Source organism: Bufo gargarizans, chromosome 2 (assembly GCF_014858855.1).
Source record: "Bufo gargarizans isolate SCDJY-AF-19 chromosome 2, ASM1485885v1, whole genome shotgun sequence".
Lineage (NCBI taxonomy): Eukaryota > Metazoa > Chordata > Amphibia > Anura > Bufonidae > Bufo > Bufo gargarizans.
Genome location: NC_058081.1, coordinates 565,436,395 through 565,457,971, shown reverse-complemented (window position 1 = coordinate 565,457,971; position 21,577 = coordinate 565,436,395). Strand labels below are relative to the sequence as shown.

Sequence of the window (21,577 nt, the reverse complement as noted above, 5' to 3'; positions counted from 1 at the left end):
AAAACGCTTTGACTTATCCAGGCCATTCTGAGATTGTTTTTTCATCACATATTGACACTGGTAAAACGAAGTTAAAAAAAAAACATTTTTATTTATAAAAAAAATCCAAATTTGCCAAAAATGTGGAAAAAATTAGCAAATTTCCAAGTTTCAATTTCTCTACTTCTATAATACATAGTAATACCTACAAAAATAGTTATTACTTTACATTCCTCATATGTCTACTTCATGTTTGGATCATTTTGGGAATTACATTTTATTTTTGGGGGATGTTACAAGGCTTAGAAATTTAGGAGTAAATCTTGAAATTTCTCGTACATTTTCAAAAACCAACTTTTTAAGGACCAGTTCAGGTCTGAAGTCACTTTGTGAGGCTTACATAATAGAAAACAACAAAAAAACTCCATTCTAGAAACTACACCCCTCGAGGTATTCAAAACTGATTTTACAAACGTTGTTAACCCTTTAGGTGTACCACAAGAATTAATGGAAAATAGAGATACAATTTCAAAATTTCACTTTTTGGGCAGATTTTCCATTTTAATATTTTTTTTTCCAGTTACAAAGCAAGGGTTAACAGCCGAACAAAACTCAATATTTATGGCCCTGATTCTGTAATTTACAGAAACACCTCAAATGTGGTCGTAAACTGCTGTACGGGCACACGGCAGGGCGCAGAAGTAAAGGAATGCCATACGGTTTTTGGAAGGCAGATTGGTTTTTTTGACACCATGTCCCATTTGAAGCCCTCCTGATGCACCCCTAGAGTAGAAACTCCAAAAAAGTGACCCCATTTTAGAAACTACGGGATAGGGTGGAGGTTTTGGAGGTACTAGTTTAGGGTAAATATGATTTTTGGTTGCTCTATATTACACTTTTTGTGAGGCAAGGTAACAAGAAATTGCTGTTTTGGCACAGTTTTTTTTGGGTTATTTACAACATTCATCTGACAGGTTAGATCATGTGGTATTTTTATAGAGCCAGTCGATACGGATGCGGCGATACCTAATATGTATACTTTTTTTATTTATGTAAGTTTTACACAATAATATCATTTTTGAAACAAAAAAAAACATGTTTTAGTGTCTCCATAGCCTGAGAGCCATAGTTTTTTCAGTTTTTGGACGATTATCTCGGGTAGGGTATGATTTTTGCGGGATGAGATAATGGTTTGATTGGCACTATTTTGGGGTGCGTATGACTTTTTGATCGCTCGCTATTACACCTTTTGTGATGTAAGATGACAAAAAAATAGCTTTTTTTTACACTTTTTTTTTTTACGGTGTACACCTGAGGGGTTAGCTCATGTGATATTTTTATAGAGCCGGTCAATACGGACGCGGAGATACCTAATATGTATACTTTTTTTTATTTATGTAAGTTTTACACAATAATATCATTTTTGAAACAAAAAAAAATCATGTTTTAGTGTCTCCATAGTCTGAGAGCCATAGTTTTTTCAGTTTTTGGGCGATTATCTTACGTAGGGTCTAAGTTTTGGCGGGATGAGGTGACGGTTTGATTGGCACTATTTTGGGGTGCATATGACTTTTTGATTGCTTGCCATTACACTTTTTGTGATGTACTGTAAGATGACAAAAATTGCTTTTTTTACACAATTGCAGCTTTTTTAAAACAAAAAAATGATGTTTTAGTGTCTCCATATTCTGAGCCATATTTATTTTTATTTTTTGGGCGATTGTCTTAGGTAGGGTCTCATTTTTTGCGGGATGATGTGACGGTTAGATTGATACTATTTCGGTGGGCATACGCCTTTTTGATCGCTTACTGTTGTACTTTTTGTGATGTAAGGTGACAAAAAATTGTTTATTTAGCACAGTTTTTATTTTTTTATTTTTACGGTGTTCATCTGAGGGGTTAGGTCATATGATAAAATGTAAAAAATAGGGGGGAAAAAGTTGAAGTTATTTTTTTTAACTTTATTTGGGGAAAATGACGTTTTTGTTTATTTTTACTTGAAACTTTTAATTTTTGGGGGGGGAAACTTTATTTTTACAACTTTTTACTTTATTTTTTGTCCCACTTTGGGGCTTCAACTTTTGGGGGTCTAATCCCTTTTACAATGCATTCCAATACTTCTGTATTGGAATGCATTGGCTGTATGAGTAATACTGTGTGTATTTCTCATACAGCTTCTGGCCTGTGAGATCCAGGGGGCTGAATCTCACAGGCTCGTCACCGGAAGGCAGCGCAGATGCCTAGGGAAGGCATCGCGCTGCCTTCCATGCCATCGGATACCCCCTTAAGCTGCTGTGGAGGTCCCATTTTAAGGTTGCGGCACACTTATTTTAAGGAGGGGGTTCAGTGATAAGGAGTGAGGGGCTGTGGAGTACACTGTTTAGGGGGGGTGCTGTAGAGGTCACTGTTATGGTGAATATTGTCGATATCTTTTAACTACAAAAAGAAACATTAAATGAAATAGATTAAATGCTAATATATATATATATATAGACACACGTGTGTGTGTGTGTGTGTGTATATTTGTACAATTTAAAAATAGAAAAGCAAAAAGATCCTTGTGTAATGCATCACTCCATCAGATATAACTGTATAATAACGTTCTTTTAAAAAGAGGCCGCTCAGCGTCTATCACAATTTTATCTATGCTCTAGGCAGCTCTGTACATAACATAAAAAAGCCACTGACCTGCTTCCTGTGCTCTGTTCCAACCCAATGATCTGGTCCTGCTCTTTTTGGGCCCTGCTGGGTAAACTTTGATATGGGGTCACATACACCATTGTGGCTTATCACTGGACTCAGTGGTATTCTGTCCCCAAGCAGCACAAAACCCAGCAGGGACATACTACTTCTTATGTACAATGTTGTCCAGAGCATGGATAATACTGAGATAAAAGCTGGACAACCCTTTTAAGTCTTGTCATTTATATAGTACTAAAGGATTCCCATTTTAGGAATGTTTATGCACTGGTGTAAAATCTTGGATCATTTTTCGATTTTATTAAAAGACAGTTACTATGAATTGTTTTGCTTACCTAGAGGCTGTGCCAAGGGCAGTGATCCAGGCCTGAAATATACCGCCATAGAACTTAAATGGGTTTTTCCTGGTAATTGAGAAAAATATGAGTGGTAGAATCATGCCTCCATGAATTACTAGGCCCACAATTACTGTAACCATGTACATTCCAAGCTGCCGAGCCACAGTTTCTAGGTCTTTGATGGCAGCAATCTTCCCACAGATAAGAGACGCAATTCCAAATGGTGAGTACCTAAATAGCATAAGGGAAATATTTAAATGAATTATCACTAGTATATGAGCAGTATATGAGATTGCTATTGTCCTCTGTATGGCATATGTATTTGAATGCTGCTATGAGTTATTTTTATAAGAAATCTTATTGTTACATGTGCTTTACATGGTGATTTTGGGTGGTTATTGTGCCCTTTTATGGTTATTCTATATTAGTTGTATTGTATTTATTTTACATACTATTTAGCTTTCAACTAACCCCTTTACGCTATTGGGGGTTGACACATCTTTCATTTATTGCATAGTTGCCTCTACGGTCATTGAGTGGGTCTTGCTTGGATACATTATGGGAAAACAAGTCAATGGAAAAGTCTGTTTACATGGATATACTTTCTAAAATCCATTATGAATGAAGAATGTACTATATATACTGTTCTGTTGGAGCACATTGACTATATGTTGGGCTTAGGTACAATACAGTCTTCAGTGGGCCCAAAATCTGACCTAGTTCATACCCAAGAATTCTTGATGAGAAAACATGGCAGAACGTTTATATCAATCCTTATCCCACCATGCTAAACTAAAACAGTGCTAACTGACTTTATAGTATGGTGAAGAAGCCATTAAGATAGATGGACTACAGATTGAGTGTATGGCAGATGTTAATTTTTACTTTCCACATTAGACAACATGTTTCTGTATAACCTCATTCAACCCGAATAAAAAGTTAAATTCCATAGATTATTTAACTCTGCCCCTTTTCATGCTTTATAATTGAGTTTCTCAATAAACCACAAGGAAACAAATCCAGACAACCACACATATATCTTACCACATAATCATGCTGACAAGCCTCATAATGATTTCGTTGAGTATATTAAAGAAATCAGCCATTAACTTAGCCTGGTCTCCCATCTTTCCCATGGAAATACCAAATGCTATAAAGAAGCCAATGAGGCCTAAGTAGATGGAATGAAAATCAGAGGTCAGCAACACAAATACAAGCACAGAATATACTCAAACAGCACATTTTATTCTCAGTTCATTCATTAGATTCTTTGTATATTCTAAGTTTTCTTTATTCTAAGGACTATATTTTTTGTATTCAGGTTTAAAGGGGTTATCCAACCCTTAAAATGCCTCCCCTACTGCCCAGAACCCTCATACTGATTGAAATTACCTTTCTGCCCGCCACCTGCGTCGCTTTTTATGCCCCTACACTGCCGCCACTGCCCGTTGTGTGGATGAAAAAATCTGGACTAGCCACCCTAGCGCCACCCACAATGCTAGGGAGGCTTGTCCCCGTCGTGTCCTGCTATTGGCTGCCCTCCCGTCACTGGATGTTTTCATCCATGCAACGTGGAGATGCAGTGGCTGCCATGCGGGCGTCAGAAGAGACGCGGGAGGCGGGGAGCAAGGTAAGTAAAATCAGTGTGAGGGGCCCGGGCAGTAGGAGGCATTTTAAGGGTTGGCTAACCCCTTTAAGTCAATCTGGTATAAAACCTTCAAACAAATACAGTGTTGGTATGGCCACAATTACACCTCAAAAATATACCGTCCTTCAGGTCCCCTGACAGCATCTAAGACCAAAGAAGCCTACAATTGTACTGAAGGGACTCTGTCAGCATTTTTGACCATGCTAAACTACTGACAGCACTAGGTTTAGCATGGTCAACTATTACAACACATATGAATTATGCATTAAAATGTTGTTTTGTATAAAAGTTGCTCTTACCAAGAACATTCATCCCTCCTTTAAACTCTAGCTTTTTTTGGGTTACCATGATAGGTCCAGAAGTTTCAGCTATAGAAGAATTTGATTGAGATCCATTAACCGTTAGTCCGGTAACATTAATAGGTCTGATTAGATCCAGTGGTGAAGGGGGTGCTGGGACTTTTTTTGAAACCGTTTGTATCTGGGGAAAAAACAAACAAACTGTTTTTTCATGTACCAGGAAACAGTGACTACACCCGAGACCAGGGGTGTAACTACAGGATATAAAAAGTAGCAGTCACACCTTGGACCTAGAACCTGAGGATGGAGGCATGTAGATGATTATTCATTTTGCCTTCAGGCTTCTAGTCACACATATGACTGGAGCGCCTAATATTTTCAGACAAAAAAAATTTGCATTGTTGGATTTATAAAAGACATGTGCATACGAATTGTGATGTGTTATAGCATAACAAATTTCTGGACAATCTGATAAATGGATTTTCCCCTGAAATTAATTTTTTATATTCTAAAACTTTTTAAAGGTAGAGAAAAAGTTCCTCTTATATGGAAATGCTTAAAGGGTTTCTGTTATGAGTAGGGATGAGCGAACTCGAACTGTATAGTTCGGGTTCGTACCGAATTTTGGGGTGTCCGTGACACGGACCCGAACCCGGACATTTTCGTAAAAGTCCGGGTTCGGTGTTTGTCGCTTTCTTGGCGCTTTTGTGACGCTTTCTTGGCGCTTTTTGAAAGGCTGCAAAGCAGCCAATCAACAAGCGTCATACTACTTGCCCCAAGAGGCCATCACAGCCATGCCTACTATTGGCATGGCTGTGATTGGCCAGAGCACCATGTGACCCAGCCTCTATTTAAGCTGGAGTCATATAGCGCCGCCCGTCACTCTGCTCTGATTAGCGTAGGGAGAGGTTGCGGCTGCGACAGTAGGGCGAGATTAGGCAGATTAACTCCTCCAAAGTACTTGATTATTGATCGATCTGCAGCTGTGGATCATTGAGCTGCTGATACTCAATTGCTCACTGTTTTTAGGCTGCCCAGACCGTTTGTCAGTCACATTTTTCTGGGGTGATCGGCGGCCATTTTGTGTCTTGTGGTGCGCCAGCACAAGCTGCGACCAAGTGCATTTAACCCTCAATGGTGTGGTTGTTTTTTGGCTAAAGCCTACATCAGGGTGAAGCTGTCACACCAAGTGCATTTAACCAGCAATAGTCTGTTTATTTTTTGGCCATATACTACATCAGGGGCAAGCTGCGCCCGTCACCAAGTGCATTTAACCCTCAGTAGTGTGGTTGGTCAAGCTATCACACCAAGTGCATTTAACCAGCAATAGTCTGTTCATTTTTTGGCCATATACTAAATCAGGGGCAAGCTGCTCTTGTCACCAAGTGCATTTAACCAGCAATAGTCTGTTCATTTTTTGGCCATATACTACATCAGGGGCAAGCTGCGCCCGTCACCAAGTGCATTTAACCCTCAGTAGTGTGGTTGGTCAAGCTATCACACCAAGTGCATTTAACCAGCAATAGTCTGTTCATTTTTTGGCCATATACTAAATCAGGGGCAAGCTGCGCCCGTCACCAAGTGCATTTAACCAGAAATAGTCTGTTCATTTTTTGGCCATATACTACATCAGGGGCAAGCTGCGCCCGTCACCAAGTGCATTTAACCCTCAGTAGTGTGGTTGGTCAAGCTGTGACACCAAGTGCATTTAACCAGCAATAGTCTGTTCATTTTTTGGCCATATACTACATCAGGGGCAAGCTGCGCCCGTCACCAAGTGCATTTAACCAGCAATAGTGTGGTTATTTTTTGGCCATATCCCAGTCTAATTCTGTCACTAAATCCATACCGGTCACCCAGCGCCTAAATACTAGGCCTCAAATTTATATCCCGCTAAATCTCTCGTTACCGCTGTACTGTTGTGGCTGGGCAAGTTATTTAGTGTCCGTCAAAGCACATTTTTTGTTCTGGGTTGAAATACAATTCCCAATTTAGCAATTTCATAATTTAGTGGTTTCTGCTATATCAGAGCTATTTGAAATCTATCCCTAAAAGGGTATATAATATTCAAGGTGCACATAGGGTCATTCAGAATAACTTCACACACACACGCTACTGTGCATTTCCAAGTCCAATTCTGTCACTAAATCCATACCGGTCACCCAGCGCCTAAATACTAGGCCTCAAATTTATATCCCGCTAAATCTCTCGTTACCGCTGTACTGTTGTGGCTGGGCAAGTTATTTAGTGTCCGTCAAAGCACATTTTTTGTTCTGGGTTGAAATACAATTCCCAATTTAGCAATTTCATAATTTAGTGGTTTCTGCTATATCAGAGCTATTTGAAATCTATCCCCAAAAGGGTATATAATATTCAAGGTGCACATAGGGTCATTCAGAATAACTTCACACACACACGCTACTGTGCATTTCCAAGTCCAATTCTGTCACTAAATCCATACCGGTCACCCAGCGCCTAAATACTAGGCCTCAAATTTATATCCCGCTAAATCTCTCGTTACCGCTGTACTGTTGTGGCTGGGAAAGTTATTTAGTGTCCGTCAAAGCACATTTTTTGTTCTGGGTTGAAATACAATTCCCAATTTAGCAATTTCATAATTTAGTGGTTTCTGCTATATCAGAGCTATTTGAAATCTATCCCTAAAAGGGTATATAATATTCAAGGTGCACATAGGGTCATTCAGAATAACTTCACACACACACGCTACTGTGCATTTCCAAGTCCAATTCTGTCACTAAATCCATACCGGTCACCCAGCGCCTAAATACTAGGCCTCAAATTTATATCCCGCTAAATCTCTCGTTATCGCTGTCCTGTTGTGGCTGGGAAAGTTATTTAGTGTCCGTCAAAGCACATTTTTTGTTCTGGGTTGAAATACAATTCCCAATTTAGCAATTTCATAATTTAGTGGTTTCTGCTATATCAGAGCTATTTGAAATCTATCCCTAAAAGGGTATATAATATTCAAGGTGCACATAGGGTCATTCAGAATAACTTCACACACACACGCTACTGTGCATTTCCAAGTCCAATTCTGTCACTAAATCCATACCGGTCACCCAGCGCCTAAATACTAGGCCTCAAATTTATATCCCGCTAAATCTCTCGTTACCGCTGTCCTGTTGTGGCTGGGAAAGTTATTTAGTGTCCGTCAAAGCACATTTTTTGTTCTGGGTTGAAATACAATTCCCAATTTAGCAATTTCATAATTTAGTGGTTTCTGCTATATCAGAGCTATTTGAAATCTATCCCTAAAAGGGTATATAATATTGAAGGTGCACATAGGGTCATTCAGAATAACTTCACACACACACTACTGTGCATTTCCAAGTCTAATTCTGTCACTAAATCCATACCGGTCACCCAGCGCCTAAATACTAGGCCTCAAATTTATATCCCGCTGAATTTGAATACAATACATTGGGCCAAATAATATTTTTGTTGTTGTGGTGAACCATAACAATGAGGAAAACATCTAGTAAGGGACGCGGACGTGGACATGGTCGTGGTGGTGTTAGTGGACCCTCTGGTGCTGGGAGAGGACGTGGCCGTTCTGCCACATCCACACGTCCTAGTGTACCAACTACCTCAGGTCCCAGTAGCCGCCAGAATTTACAGCGATATATGGTGGGGCCCAATGCCGTTCTAAGGATGGTAAGGCCTGAGCACGTACAGGCATTAGTCAATTGGGTGGCCGACAGTGGATCCAGCACGTTCACATTATCTCCCACCCAGTCTTCTGCAGAAAGCGCACAGATGGCGCCTGAAAACCAACCCCATCAGTCTGTCACATCACCCCCATGCATACCAGGGAAACTGTCTCAGCCTCAAGTTATGCAGCAGTCTCTTATGCTGTTTGAAGACTCCACTGGCAGGGTTTCCCAAGGGCATCCACCTAGCCCTTCCCCAGCGGTGAAAGACATAGAATGCACTGACGCACAACCACTTATGTTTCCTGATGATGAGGACATGGGAATACCACCTCAGCATGTCTCTGATGATGACGAAACACAGGTGCCAACTGCTGCGTCTTTCTGCAGTGTGCAGACTGAACAGGAGGTCAGGGATCAAGACTGGGTGGAAGACGATGCAGGGGACGATGAGGTCCTAGACCCCACATGGAATGAAGGTCGTGCCACTGACTTTCACAGTTCGGAGGAAGAGGCAGTGGTGAGACCGAGCCAACAGCGTAGCAAAAGAGGGAGCAGTGGGCAAAAGCAGAACACCCGCCGCCAAGAGACTCCGCCTGCTACTGACCGCCGCCATCTGGGACCGAGCACCCCAAAGGCAGCTTCAAGGAGTTCCCTGGCATGGCACTTCTTCAAACAATGTGCTGACGACAAGACCCGAGTGGTTTGCACGCTGTGCCATCAGAGCCTGAAGCGAGGCATTAACGTTCTGAACCTGAGCACAACCTGCATGACCAGGCACCTGCATGCAAAGCATGAACTGCAGTGGAGTAAACACCTTAAAACCAAGGAAGTCACTCAGGCTCCCCCTGCTACCTCTTCTGCTGCTGCCGCCTCGGCCTCTTCTGCTGCTGCCGCCTCGGCCTCTTCCTCCGCCTCTGGAGGAACGTTGGCACCTGCCGCCCAGCAAACAGGGGATGTACCACCAACACCACCACCACCACCTCCGTCACCAAGCGTCTCAACCATGTCACACGGCAGCGTTCAGCTCTCCATCTCACAAACATTTGAGAGAAAGCGTAAATTCCCACCTAGCCACCCTCGATCCCTGGCCCTGAATGCCAGCATTTCTAAACTACTGGCCTATGAAATGCTGTCATTTAGGCTGGTGGACACAGACAGCTTCAAACAGCTCATGTCGCTTGCTGTCCCACAGTATGTTGTTCCCAGCCGCCACTACTTCTCCAAGAGAGCCATGCCTTCCCTGCACAACCAAGTATCCGATAAAATCAAGTGTGCACTGTGCAACGCCATCTGTAGCAAGGTCCACCTAACCACAGATACGTGGACCAGTAAGCACGGCCAGGGACGCTATATCTCCCTAACTGCACACTGGGTAAATGTAGTGGCAGCTGGGCCCCAGGCGGAGAGCTGTTTGGCGCACGTCCTTCCGCCGCCAAGGATCGCAGGGCAACATTCTTTGCCTCCTGTTGCCACCTCCTCCTTCTCGGCTTCCTCCTCCTCTTCTTCCACCTGCTCATCCAGTCAGCCACACACCTTCACCACCAACTTCAGCACAGCCCGGGGTAAACGTCAGCAGGCCATTCTGAAACTCATATGTTTGGGGGACAGGCCCCACACCGCACAGGAGTTGTGGCGGGGTATAGAACAACAGACCGACGAGTGGTTGCTGCCGGTGAGCCTCAAGCCCGGCCTGGTGGTGTGTGATAATGGGCGAAATCTTGTTGCAGCTCTGGGACTAGCCAATTTGACGCACATCCCTTGCTTGGCGCATGTGCTGAATTTGGTGGTGCAGAAGTTCATTCACAACTACCCCGACATGTCAGAGCTGCTGCATAAAGTGCGGGCCGTCTGTTCGCGCTTCCGGCGTTCACATCCTGCTGCTGCTCGCCTGTCTGCGCTACAGCGTAACTTCGGCCTTCCCGCTCACCGCCTCATATGCGACGTGCCCACCAGGTGGAACTCCACCTTGCACATGCTGGACAGACTGTGCGAGCAGCAGCAGGCCATAGTGGAGTTTCAGCTGCAGCACGCACGGGTCAGTCGCACTACAGAATAGCACCACTTCACCACCAATGACTGGGCCTCCATGCGAGACCTGTGTGCCCTGTTGCGCTGTTTCGAGTACTCCACCAACATGGCCAGTGGCGATGACGCCGTTATCAGCGTTACAATACCACTTCTATGTCTCCTTGAGAAAACACTTAGGGCGATGATGGAAGAGGAGGTGGCCCAGGAGGAGGAGGAGGAGGAGGAAGAGGGGTCATTTTTAGCACTTTCAGGCCAGTCTCTTCGAAGTGACTCAGAGGGAGGTTTTTGGCAACAGCAGAGGCCAGGTACAAATGTGGCCAGCCAGGGCCCACTACTGGAGGACGAGGAGGACGAGGATGAGGAGGAGGTGGAGGAGGATGAGGATGAAGCATGGTCACAGCGGGGTGGCACCCAACGCAGCTCGGGTCCATCACTGGTGCGTGGCTGGGGGGAAAGGCAGGACGATGACGATACGCCTCCCACAGAGGACAGCTTGTCCTTACCCCTGGGCAGCCTGGCACACATGAGCGACTACATGCTGCAGTGCCTGCGCAACGACAGCAGAGTTGCCCACATTTTAACCTGTGCGGACTACTTGGTTGCCACCCTGCTGGATCCACGCTACAAAGACAATGTGCACACCTTACCTCCTGCACTGGAGCGTGATAGGAAGATGCACGAGTACAAGCGCACGTTGGTAGACGCGCTACTGAGAGCATTCCCAAATGTCACAGGGGAACAAGTGGAAGCCCAAGGCCAAGGCAGAGGAGGAGCAAGAGGTCGCCAAGGCAGCTGTGTCAATGCCAGCTCCTCTGAGGGCAGGGTTAGCATGGCAGAGATGTGGAAAACTTTTGTCAACACGCCACAGCTAACTGCACCACCACCTGATACGCAACGTGTTAGCAGGAGGCAACATTTCACTAACATGGTGGAACAGTACATGTGTAGTGTACGGGAGAGTAATACCCCGTCACTACTGAAGGGTCACTTGGGTATTGTCGTTCCCCCTGTATTTAAGGGGAGGTTGGTATAGAACATCTTGTCAATGTACTGCTATATATTTTCCTGTTACTGTGAAACGTGCATGTGCAGGCCGGCTAGGGTGTCATTCCAGCTCTGAGTCACTAGAGGGAGCTAGGGAACCCTAGGTTATATAAGGCCCAGTCAGGAAGGAGTAGCAGTGTTCAGACAGTGGGAGCAGAGGTCAGAAATGATCCTGTGTCTGAGGGAAAGCCAGGCTATGGGCCTGTGAGAGCAGAGCAGGCCCCAAGCCTGCCGACTAGGAGAGGGTAGTAAAGGCCCTGTAACCGGGTTCCGGATCCAAGGAAAAGGTTCCCCTCCTGAGTCATCATCCGTTTAGCTGAAGCAGCATAAGCGAGCCACCAGCCAAGACACAGAATACCACAGAGGCCGATCAGATAAAGCAAGAGGTACTCAAGATAACAGAGGAGGTACTAGATAAGGACAGCTTCAAGGGTACGCCAGATAAAGGGCATTAGACCTTGGAGAGAAAGTCACATGTGTCAGGACCAGTCAGGAATAGTGTGCAAGCCGCCTGTACTGCATCTCCTGCAATCAACACTCTGTATAAAACATTGCTGAGACCGGCCATTCTGTAATTCCAAGAACCACCTGTATTCTTATGGAGAACCAACTGTCTTTCATGGAACGGCGCTTCCAACTGCGTCCATGTATTATTATTGCTGATATTCAGTAAAGTTCCAGTTTTTGTTGGCTACCCTATGCTTGCTTCATTCTTCTACAATACCATACACGGCGTGTCACCGTTTAATTGACACTGGCGTCACGAACTTTTAATCATCTGCCTGTTCCAGTATCTGACCAAAATTGAAGACGACAGTGGATCCCAGGTTAGTGAGTCAAACTGCACTACAAAGCCCAGCATACACTACTGACCCCCTGGGACACTGCACATGTGCACACCCCTCCACGTACTGACTGATGGTTCGGCCCCATTCAACTTCTGGGTCTCTAAATTGTCCACGTGGCCAGAGCTAGCCTTTTATGCCTTGGAGGTGCTGGCCTGCCCGGCGGCCAGCGTTTTGTCTGAACGTGTATTCAGCATGGCAGGGGGCGTCATTACAGACAAACGCAGCCGCCTGTCTACAGCCAATGTGGACAAGCTGACGTTCATAAAAATGAACCAGGCATGGATCCCACAGGATCTGTCCGTCCCTTGTCCAGATTAGACATTAACTACCTCCCCTTAACCATATATTATTGGACTCCAGGGCACTTCCTCATTCAATCCTATTTTTATTTTCATTTTACCATTATATTGCGAGGCTACCCAAAGTTGAATGAACCTCTCCTCTGTCTGGGTGCCGGGGCCTAAATATATGCCAATGGACTGTTCCAATGTTGGGTGACGTGAAGCCTGATTCTCTGCTATGACATGCAGACTGATTCTCTGCTGACATGAAGCCAGATTGTCTGTTACGGGACCTCTCTCCTCTGCCTGGGTGCTTGGCCTAAACTTATGAAAATGGACTGTTGCAGTGGTGGGTGACGTGAAGCCTGATTCTCTGCTATGACATGCAGACTGATTCTCTACTGACATGAAGCCAGATTGTCTGTTACGGGACCTTTCTCCTCTGCCTGTGTGCTGGGCCTAAATATATGCCAATGGACTGTTGCAGTGGTGGCTGACGTGAAGCCTCATTCTCTGCTATGACATGCAGACTAATTCTCTGCTGACATGAAGCCAGATTGTCTGTTACGGGACCTCTCTCCTCTGCCTGGGTGCTGGGCCTAAATATATGCCAATGGACTGTTGCAGTGGTGGGTGACGTGAAGCCTCATTCTCTGCTATGACATGCAGACTAATTCTCTGCTGACATGAAGCCAGATTGTCTGTTACGGGACCTCTCTCCTCTGCCTGGGTGCTTGGCCTAAACTTATGAAAATGGACTGTTGCAGTGGTGGGTGACGTGAAGCCTGATTCTCTGCTATGACATGCAGACTGATTCTCTACTGACATGAAGCCAGATTGTCTGTTACGGGACCTCTCTCCTCTGCCTGGGTGCTGGGCCTAAATATATGCCAATGGACTGTTGCAGTGGTGGGTGACGTGAAGCCTCATTCTCTGCTATGACATGCAGACTAATTCTCTGCTGACATGAAGCCAGATTGTCTGTTACGGGACCTCTCTCCTCTGCCTGGGTGCTTGGCCTAAACTTATGAAAATGGACTGTTGCAGTGGTGGGTGACGTGAAGCCTGATTCTCTGCTATGACATGCAGACTGATTCTCTACTGACATGAAGCCAGATTGTCTGTTACGGGACCTCTCTCCTCTGCCTGGGTGCTTGGCCTAAACTTATGAAAATGGACTGTTGCAGTGGTGGGTGACGTGAAGCCTGATTCTCTGCTATGACATGCAGACTGATTCTCTACTGACATGAAGCCAGATTGTCTGTTACGGGACCTCTCTCCTCTGCCTGGGTGCTTGGCCTAAACTTATGAAAATGGACTGTTGCAGTGGTGGGTGACGTGAAGCCTGATTCTCTGCTATGACATGCAGACTGATTCTCTACTGAAATGAAGCCAGATTGTCTGTTACGGGACCTCTCTCCTCTGCCTGTGTGCTGGGCCTAAATATATGCCAATGGACTGTTGCAGTGGTGGCTGACGTGAAGCCTCATTCTCTGCTATGACATGCAGACTAATTCTCTGCTGACATGAAGCCAGATTGTCTGTTACGGGACCTCTCTCCTCTGCCTGGGTGCTGGGCCTAAATATATGCCAATGGACTGTTGCAGTGGTGGGTGACGTGAAGCCTCATTCTCTGCTATGACATGCAGACTAATTCTCTGCTGACATGAAGCCAGATTGTCTGTTACGGGACCTCTCTCCTCTGCCTGGGTGCTGGGCCTAAATATATGCCAATGGACTGTTGCAGTGGTGGCTGACGTGAAGCCTCATTCTCTGCTATGACATGCAGACTAATTCTCTGCTGACATGAAGCCAGATCCTCTGTTACGGGACCTCTCTCCTCTGCCTGGGTGCTGGGCCTAAATTTATGAAAATGGACTCTTACAGTGGTGGGTGACGTGAAGCCTGATTCTCTGCTATGACATGAAGACTGATTCTCTGCTGACATGAAGCCAGATTGTCTGTTACGGGACCTCTCTCCTCTGCCTGGGTGCTGGGCCTAAATTTATGAAAATGGACTCTTACAGTGGTGGGTGACGTGAAGCCTGATTCTCTGCTATGACATGAAGACTGATTCTCTGCTGACATGAAGCCAGATTGTCTGTTACGGGACCTCTCTCCTCTGCCTGGGTGCTTGGCCTAAATTTATGACAATGGACTGTTGCAGTGGTGGCTGACGTGAAGCCTGATTCTCTGCTATGACATGCAGACTGATTCTCTGCTGACATGAAGCCAGATTCTCTGTTACGGGACCTCTCTCCTCTGCCTGGGTTCCGGGGCCTAAATATCTGAGAATGGACTGTTCCAGTGGTGGGTGACGGGAAGCCAGATTCTCTGCTATGGGACCTCTCTCCAATTGATTTTGGTTAATTTTTATTTATTTAATTTTTATTTTAATTCATTTCCCTATCCACATTTGTTTGCAGGGGATTTACCTACATGTTGCTGCCTTTTGCAGCCCTCTAGCCCTTTCCTGGGCTGTTTTACAGCCTTTTTAGTGCCGAAAAGTTCGGGTCCCCATTGACTTCAATGGGGTTCGGGTTCGGGACGAAGTTCGGATCGGGTTCGGATCCCGAACCCGAACATTTTCGGGAAGTTCGGCCGAACTTCTCGAACCCGAACATCCAGGTGTTCGCTCAACTCTAGTCATGAGAAATAATGTTATGTAGCTGACTGACATCAGCGATGTGCTAATGTCAGAAGTACATAACAGTATGCTTTATAACTCCCTGCCTACCACCGTTCTCTTAAAATACTTTTAAATTTGCTAATGAGCCTCTAGGTGCTATTAGGGTGTTGCTTCAGCACCGAGAGACTCGGTCTACGCACCCTTTGGCACGCCCAGATCCAGTTGATTGACTTTTGAATTCTCCTCAGTGCCCCCTAAATCTGGCACAGGCTCAGTAGGTGAAGGACGCGCCTGCTGCCGGTTTCCTCACTGCGCCTGCGCCGAATACTAAAAGGGACGGCGCAGGCGCAAGATTTATGGGACACTGAGGAGAACTTGAAAGTCAATTAACTGGACCTGGGCGTGCCAAAGGGTGCGTAGACCAAGCCTCTAGGTGCTGAAGCAATGCCCTAATAGCACCTAGAGGCTCATTAGCATATTTAAAAGTATTTTAAGAGAACGGCAGCAGGCAGGGAGTTATAAAGCACACTTTTATGTACAGTCGTGGCCAAAAGTTTTGAGAATTATAAATATTGGAAGTTGGAAAAGTTGCTGCTTAAGTTTTTATAATAGCAATTTGCATATACTCCAGAATGTTATGAAGAGTGATCAGATGAATTGCATAGTCCTTCTTTGCCATGAAAATTACCTTAATCCCCAAAAAACCTTTCCACTGCATTTCATTGCTGTCATTAAAGGACCTGCTGAGATCATTTCAGTAATTGTCTTGTTAACTCAGGTGAGAATGTTGACGAGCACAAGGCTGGAGATCATTATGTCAGGCTGATTGGGTTAAAATGGCAGACTTGACCTGTTAAAAGGAGGGTGATGCTTGAAATCATTGTTCTTCCATTGTTAACCATGGTGACCTGCAAAGAAACGTGTGCAGCCATCATTGTGTTTCATAAAAATGGCTTCACAGGCAAGGATATTGTGGCTACTAAGATTGCACCTCAATCAACAATTTATAGGATCATCAAGAACTTCAAGGAAAGATGTTCAATTCTTGTTAAGAAGGCTTCAGGGTGTCCAAGAAAGTCCAGCAAGCGCCAGGATTGTCTCCTAAAGAGGATTCAGCTGCGGGATCGGAGTGCCACCAGTGCAGAGCTTGCTCAGGAATGGCAGCAGGCAGGTGTGAGCGCATCTGCACGCACAATGAGGCGAAGACTTTTGGAAGATGGCCTGGTGTCAAGAAGGGCAGCAAAGAAGCCACTTCTCTCCAAAAAAAACATCAAGAACAGATTCATCTTCTGCAGAAAATATGGTGAATGGACTGCTGAGGACTGGGCAAAGTCATATTCTCTGATGAAGCCTCTTTCCGATTGTTTGGGGCATCAGGAAAAAGGCTTGTCCGGAGAAGGAAAGGTGAGCGCTACCATCAGTCCTGTGTCATGCCAACAGTAAAGCATCCTGAGACCATTCATGTGTGGGGTTGCTTCTCATCCAAGGGAGTGGGCTCATTCACAATTTTGCCCAAAAACACAGCCATGAATAAAGAATGGTACCAAAACACCCTCCAACAGCAACTTCTTCCAACAATCCAACAAGAGTTTGGTGAAGAACAATGCATTTTCCAGCATGATGGAGCACCGTGCCATAAGGCAAAAGTGATAACTAAGTGGCTCGGGGACCAAAACATTGACATTTTGGGTCCATAACCTGGAAACTCCCCAGATCTTAATCCCATTGAGAACTTGTGGTCAATCCTCAAGAGGCGGGTGGACAAACAAAAACCCACTAATTCTGACAAACTCCAAGAAGTGATTATGAAAGAATGGGTTGCTATCAGTCAGGAATTGGCCCAGAAGTTGATTGAGAGCATGCCCAGTCGAATTGCAGAGGTCCTGAAAAAGAAGAGCCAGCACTGCAAATACTGACTCTTTGCATAAATGTCATGTAATTGTCGATAAAAGCCTTTGAAACGTATGAAGTGCGTGTAATTATATTTCACTACATCACAGAAACAACTGAAACAAAGATCTAAAAGCAGTTTAGCAGCAAACTTTGTGAAAACTAATATTTGTGTCATTCTCAAAACTTTTGGCCATGACTGTACTGCTGACATTAGCACATTGCTAATGTCAGTCAGCTACATCATGTTATTGGTCATGACAGAAACCCTTTAAATGGTTTAAGTGCTTGTTCTCCTCTTAAAACTAGTAAAAATAACTACTGTAGATTGCAATGAGATGATTCTTTACTACATTGGTTTTTAAATTACCAGAAGTAATACAGAAAAAAAAAAAAAAAAAAAACGTTAGCACAGCAAGACCAGAGACCATGAAAACCAATTCTTAGTCAGCCTGGAAATGTCTTTTTGATAAGAGTAGATAAAGATAACCAAATCAAACAAATGAGTAAAAAATATTTGACTTGGTCATTCATTTATTGAGGAAATAATCCAATATCACGTCTTTTAGTGGGTTTCCTCCCATTAACAGCTCGCTGTATTGTATTAAAGTAAGGACTTTGACTTGGCAATTGCAAAACTTTAACTGTATTCCTCTTTTATAGGGATGAGCGAATCCAAACTGTGAAGTTCAGGTTCGTACCGAACATCCAGGGTTTCGGCCCCGGAACCCTGTCACGGAAGTCTGTGTTCAGGTTCAGTGTTCGGATGCTGAATAAAATTTGTTGAAAGGATGCAGTGCAGCCAATCAACAAACTTTTTAGCTGTGGGCACTTGGAAGCCATCACAGTCATGCCTACAGTTATATTGGCATGGCTGTGATTGGCAGGCGCAGCACGTGACCCGGTCTGTATAAATGCCGAACCACATGTGGTGCCACAATTCTGCTCTAACTAGGGTAGGGACAGGACGCAGCTCAAGTGAGGGACAGTGTTATACAGTTAATCTGTCTGTTATTTCTGTGGGTGACATAAATCCATTTTATGGGTTGAGATACACCTCCTTTGCATCTGTGACATGAAAATACAATAGTTAATCTGTCTGTTAATTCTGTGTGTGACCTATAGCCATTTTTTGGAGTGAGATACACCTCATTTGCACCCGTGACAAAGAAATGCGATTGTTAATACGATTGTTAATTCTGTGGGTGACAGAACCCCATTTTTTGGGGTGAGATACACCTGCTTTGCATCCACGTCTCTCAATTTTGTGAGGGACCTCAAAGAATAAGGAGAGCATCAAATAAGGGACACGGGCAGCTGGTGCACTGTCACCATCTCAGAAGGGAGGGTTAGCATGACCAAAATGTGGGAAACCTTCGTCAGCACTCCACAACATCCAGAACCACCATCTCATACGGACCGTATTAGCAGGAGGCAGCATTTCAGCAACATGGCAGAATAGTATGTGTGCACATGTCTGCACATACTGACTGATGGGTCTGCCCCTTTTAAGTTCTGGGTCTCCAGATTGGACACATGGCCTGAGCTTGCCCTTTACATCTTGGAGGTGCTGGCCTGCCCTGCAGCAAGTGAATTGTCCGAACGTGTTTAGCACTGCAGGGAGTGTAATCACAGACAGGCGCATCCGCTTGTCCACAGCCATTGTGGACAAGCTCACGTTTATTAAAAGGAACCAGGCATGGATCCTAAAGGACTTGTCCGTACCTTGGGCTGAGTAGAGAAGTAAGCTAGCCGCACCCAGCCATTGTTATACTCCAGTGCAGTTTGTTTGTTCTGTTTGCCATTTCCAAATATTTTGGGGTCTCCCCAAATAAAAAAATAAAAATTAAACCCCCATAAAAACTATGTTGGCAACCTCCACCTCTTCCACCTACACCACACGTCCACCGCCTCCTCAACCTCCTACTCCACTTGGACATCCGCCTCCTGGATCAAGATTGCTATTATGTTATTTTTATATTCTATGTTATTTTAAGTCATTTCTCTATCCACATTTGTTTGCATGGCAGTTGCTTTGTTCTTTCACCCATTTGCTTCCTTTTGCATCCCTCTAGCCCTTACTACGACAATTTTACAGCCACACCCACACCTCACTCTATTTCACCTTCAAATTGTCTGCTAATCTTAAAGGTCCACATACTTTTGCCACTCACAGACATTTGATCATTAAAAAAAAAAAAAAGTCGAATATTTTTTACTTTTTTTTATTTAGTTATGTTTATCTACTTTTAGGCGTTTTGTAAAAATCTAATGTAATGTAGATATATCACTTAACTGTTCATTAATTTGGTACAGCCAGGCTTAAAACTGACATAAAAACAAACTTAAATTAAGAAAAAATTACACCCCCCCCCCCCCTCCTTAGTTAATAATAATCGGATCTAATAATTGCTTGTCTTCTAAATGCAGTCCATCTACATATGTAACCTCACTAGACTGGGTTTCCATGGTCAAATAAATTCTCATTTTGCATTTCTTTTCCTTGTCTTTTGTTTGTTTGCCAAACAAAGACATATTCTGATTTAATATTATATAACCTAACTTTTGCAACAAAAAAAACATCTGGCATGTCACAGCAAGAAGGAGCCAGGAGGATGACAGATTAGTACAACTTGATAGATATTCATTCACTCACATGGGTTGTGTCTAAGAAGCTGTTCTTATAATGGGAGGCGTATGCCAGGTAGCAGACAACCAAAGAGTTCTGTTGTAGTTGTATTGTATGTTACTTATTGCATGTATGGTTTACACTCTATATGATTTATGCATACTATATAATACATTTGTTATAATTAGTCATACCTGTTGAAAACAGGCTTGAACTAAGTTCTCAGGAAAGAGGTTACGGATGAGGTCCAGAAATGCATCAATACTGGATACTTCTTGATTTTTGGTTGATATACTGACTTGCTTCTTGAGCTTAGGATTGCCAGGGTGAATGGATAGAACGAGAATGACTCCAAGTAAAGCTGCTAAGATGGTAGTGGACATATAATAAACCATTGCACGTGTGCCCATCCTTCCACTAGACTTTGCATCAAGGCCAGCCAAACCTGTTGATGGAAAGTATTTAATAAAATGATTATATCACAATCATCATAGGATCCCTAAAAAATGCAAAAAGCTTTATTTTATTATGCAATTAAAGGGAACCTGTCACCAGTCCTAACTAAGGGCAACATAAATAAGTGACTGATTCGCTTAGCAAAATGCTGGGTCAGTTTCTTTAATTGACCCAGTCAATTTGCCAACATCTTGTATTGAAAAGCTCCAGCTGATAATGATGAGTCATGAATATTCATGAGCTCCTGACTCTCCCCGCCCAACTGCTGCTGAATGACAGTTATTTTCCATATGACTCAGCAGCAGGTGGGCAGGGGAGTGGCTATAGCTCTGAATTAAATATACGCTGGACTCAATGACATCACGCCGGACTCGAATCAGCTCATTAGCATGTGGCATCTTTATGTGTATATTATGAGGTAACCATCTGTCACACCAGTAAGTGAATACATCTAAAGGTACTTTTTAGTAGCTAATGATTGTATATAATTAGTTAGATTATAATCAAATATCCACATGACAGGTTCCCTTTAAGCCACCAATCATGGTTTAGTTAAGCTGAGACCTATTAAGCTGCTAGTATGCTTTGATTAAGACAGATTAATAATAACATCGAAAAAATTTGACTTACTCTAGAACCGCATAAGGATAATGAAAAAGAGAATATTATGAAAATAGTAGAAGAAATTAAATTTAAAAAAACCCACAAGAAATATACAAAGGTCTGTGAAGACTATAAAAGTAACAAAGCAGAAACAAATGAAAAGAGAGCTCATATTACCAAAAATATATAAATTTTATTGTCATATGTTAAAATAACAAAAAGGAGAAAAATAGATAAATACATAAGATGCCGTAAAGCAAGGTGATGAGGGCGGAGAAAAAGCAGAGCGCCACCCTGGGAGGAAAAGTACACACGGAAAGAAACATAAAGAAATCAAAGTACAGTCATGTCTAACATGGGAAAGAAGAATCCTGGGTACAGTGCCCAACCCATGGAATGAATATATAGATGGTAAAATACAATATCAGGTAGAGCAAGGTCAGCTCCTGCATCCCCACTGGAAACAATTGCAGAAGTAAGTGGCATAAGGGGCAAAGTGTAAGTAGACACAAATAACCACACAACCAGCGG

The 21,577-nt window shown here is 43.8% G+C and overlaps 1 protein-coding gene across 2 annotated transcripts in view; it reads right to left on the bottom strand.

Moving 5' to 3' along the window:
• Positions 1-21,577, bottom strand: part of LOC122928636 (excitatory amino acid transporter 2-like) — a 201,368-nt gene that overhangs the window by 23,295 nt on the left and 156,496 nt on the right. For both annotated transcript variants that reach the window (XM_044281675.1, XM_044281674.1), the window contains exons 4-7: positions 20,182-20,432; positions 4,965-5,145; positions 4,062-4,188; positions 3,015-3,248 (exon numbers count right to left, since the gene is read on the bottom strand). In XM_044281675.1, coding sequence (XP_044137610.1) covers positions 3,015-3,248; positions 4,062-4,188; positions 4,965-5,145; positions 20,182-20,432 — 793 coding nt within the window. The remainder of the gene's footprint in view (positions 1-3,014; positions 3,249-4,061; positions 4,189-4,964; positions 5,146-20,181; positions 20,433-21,577) is intronic.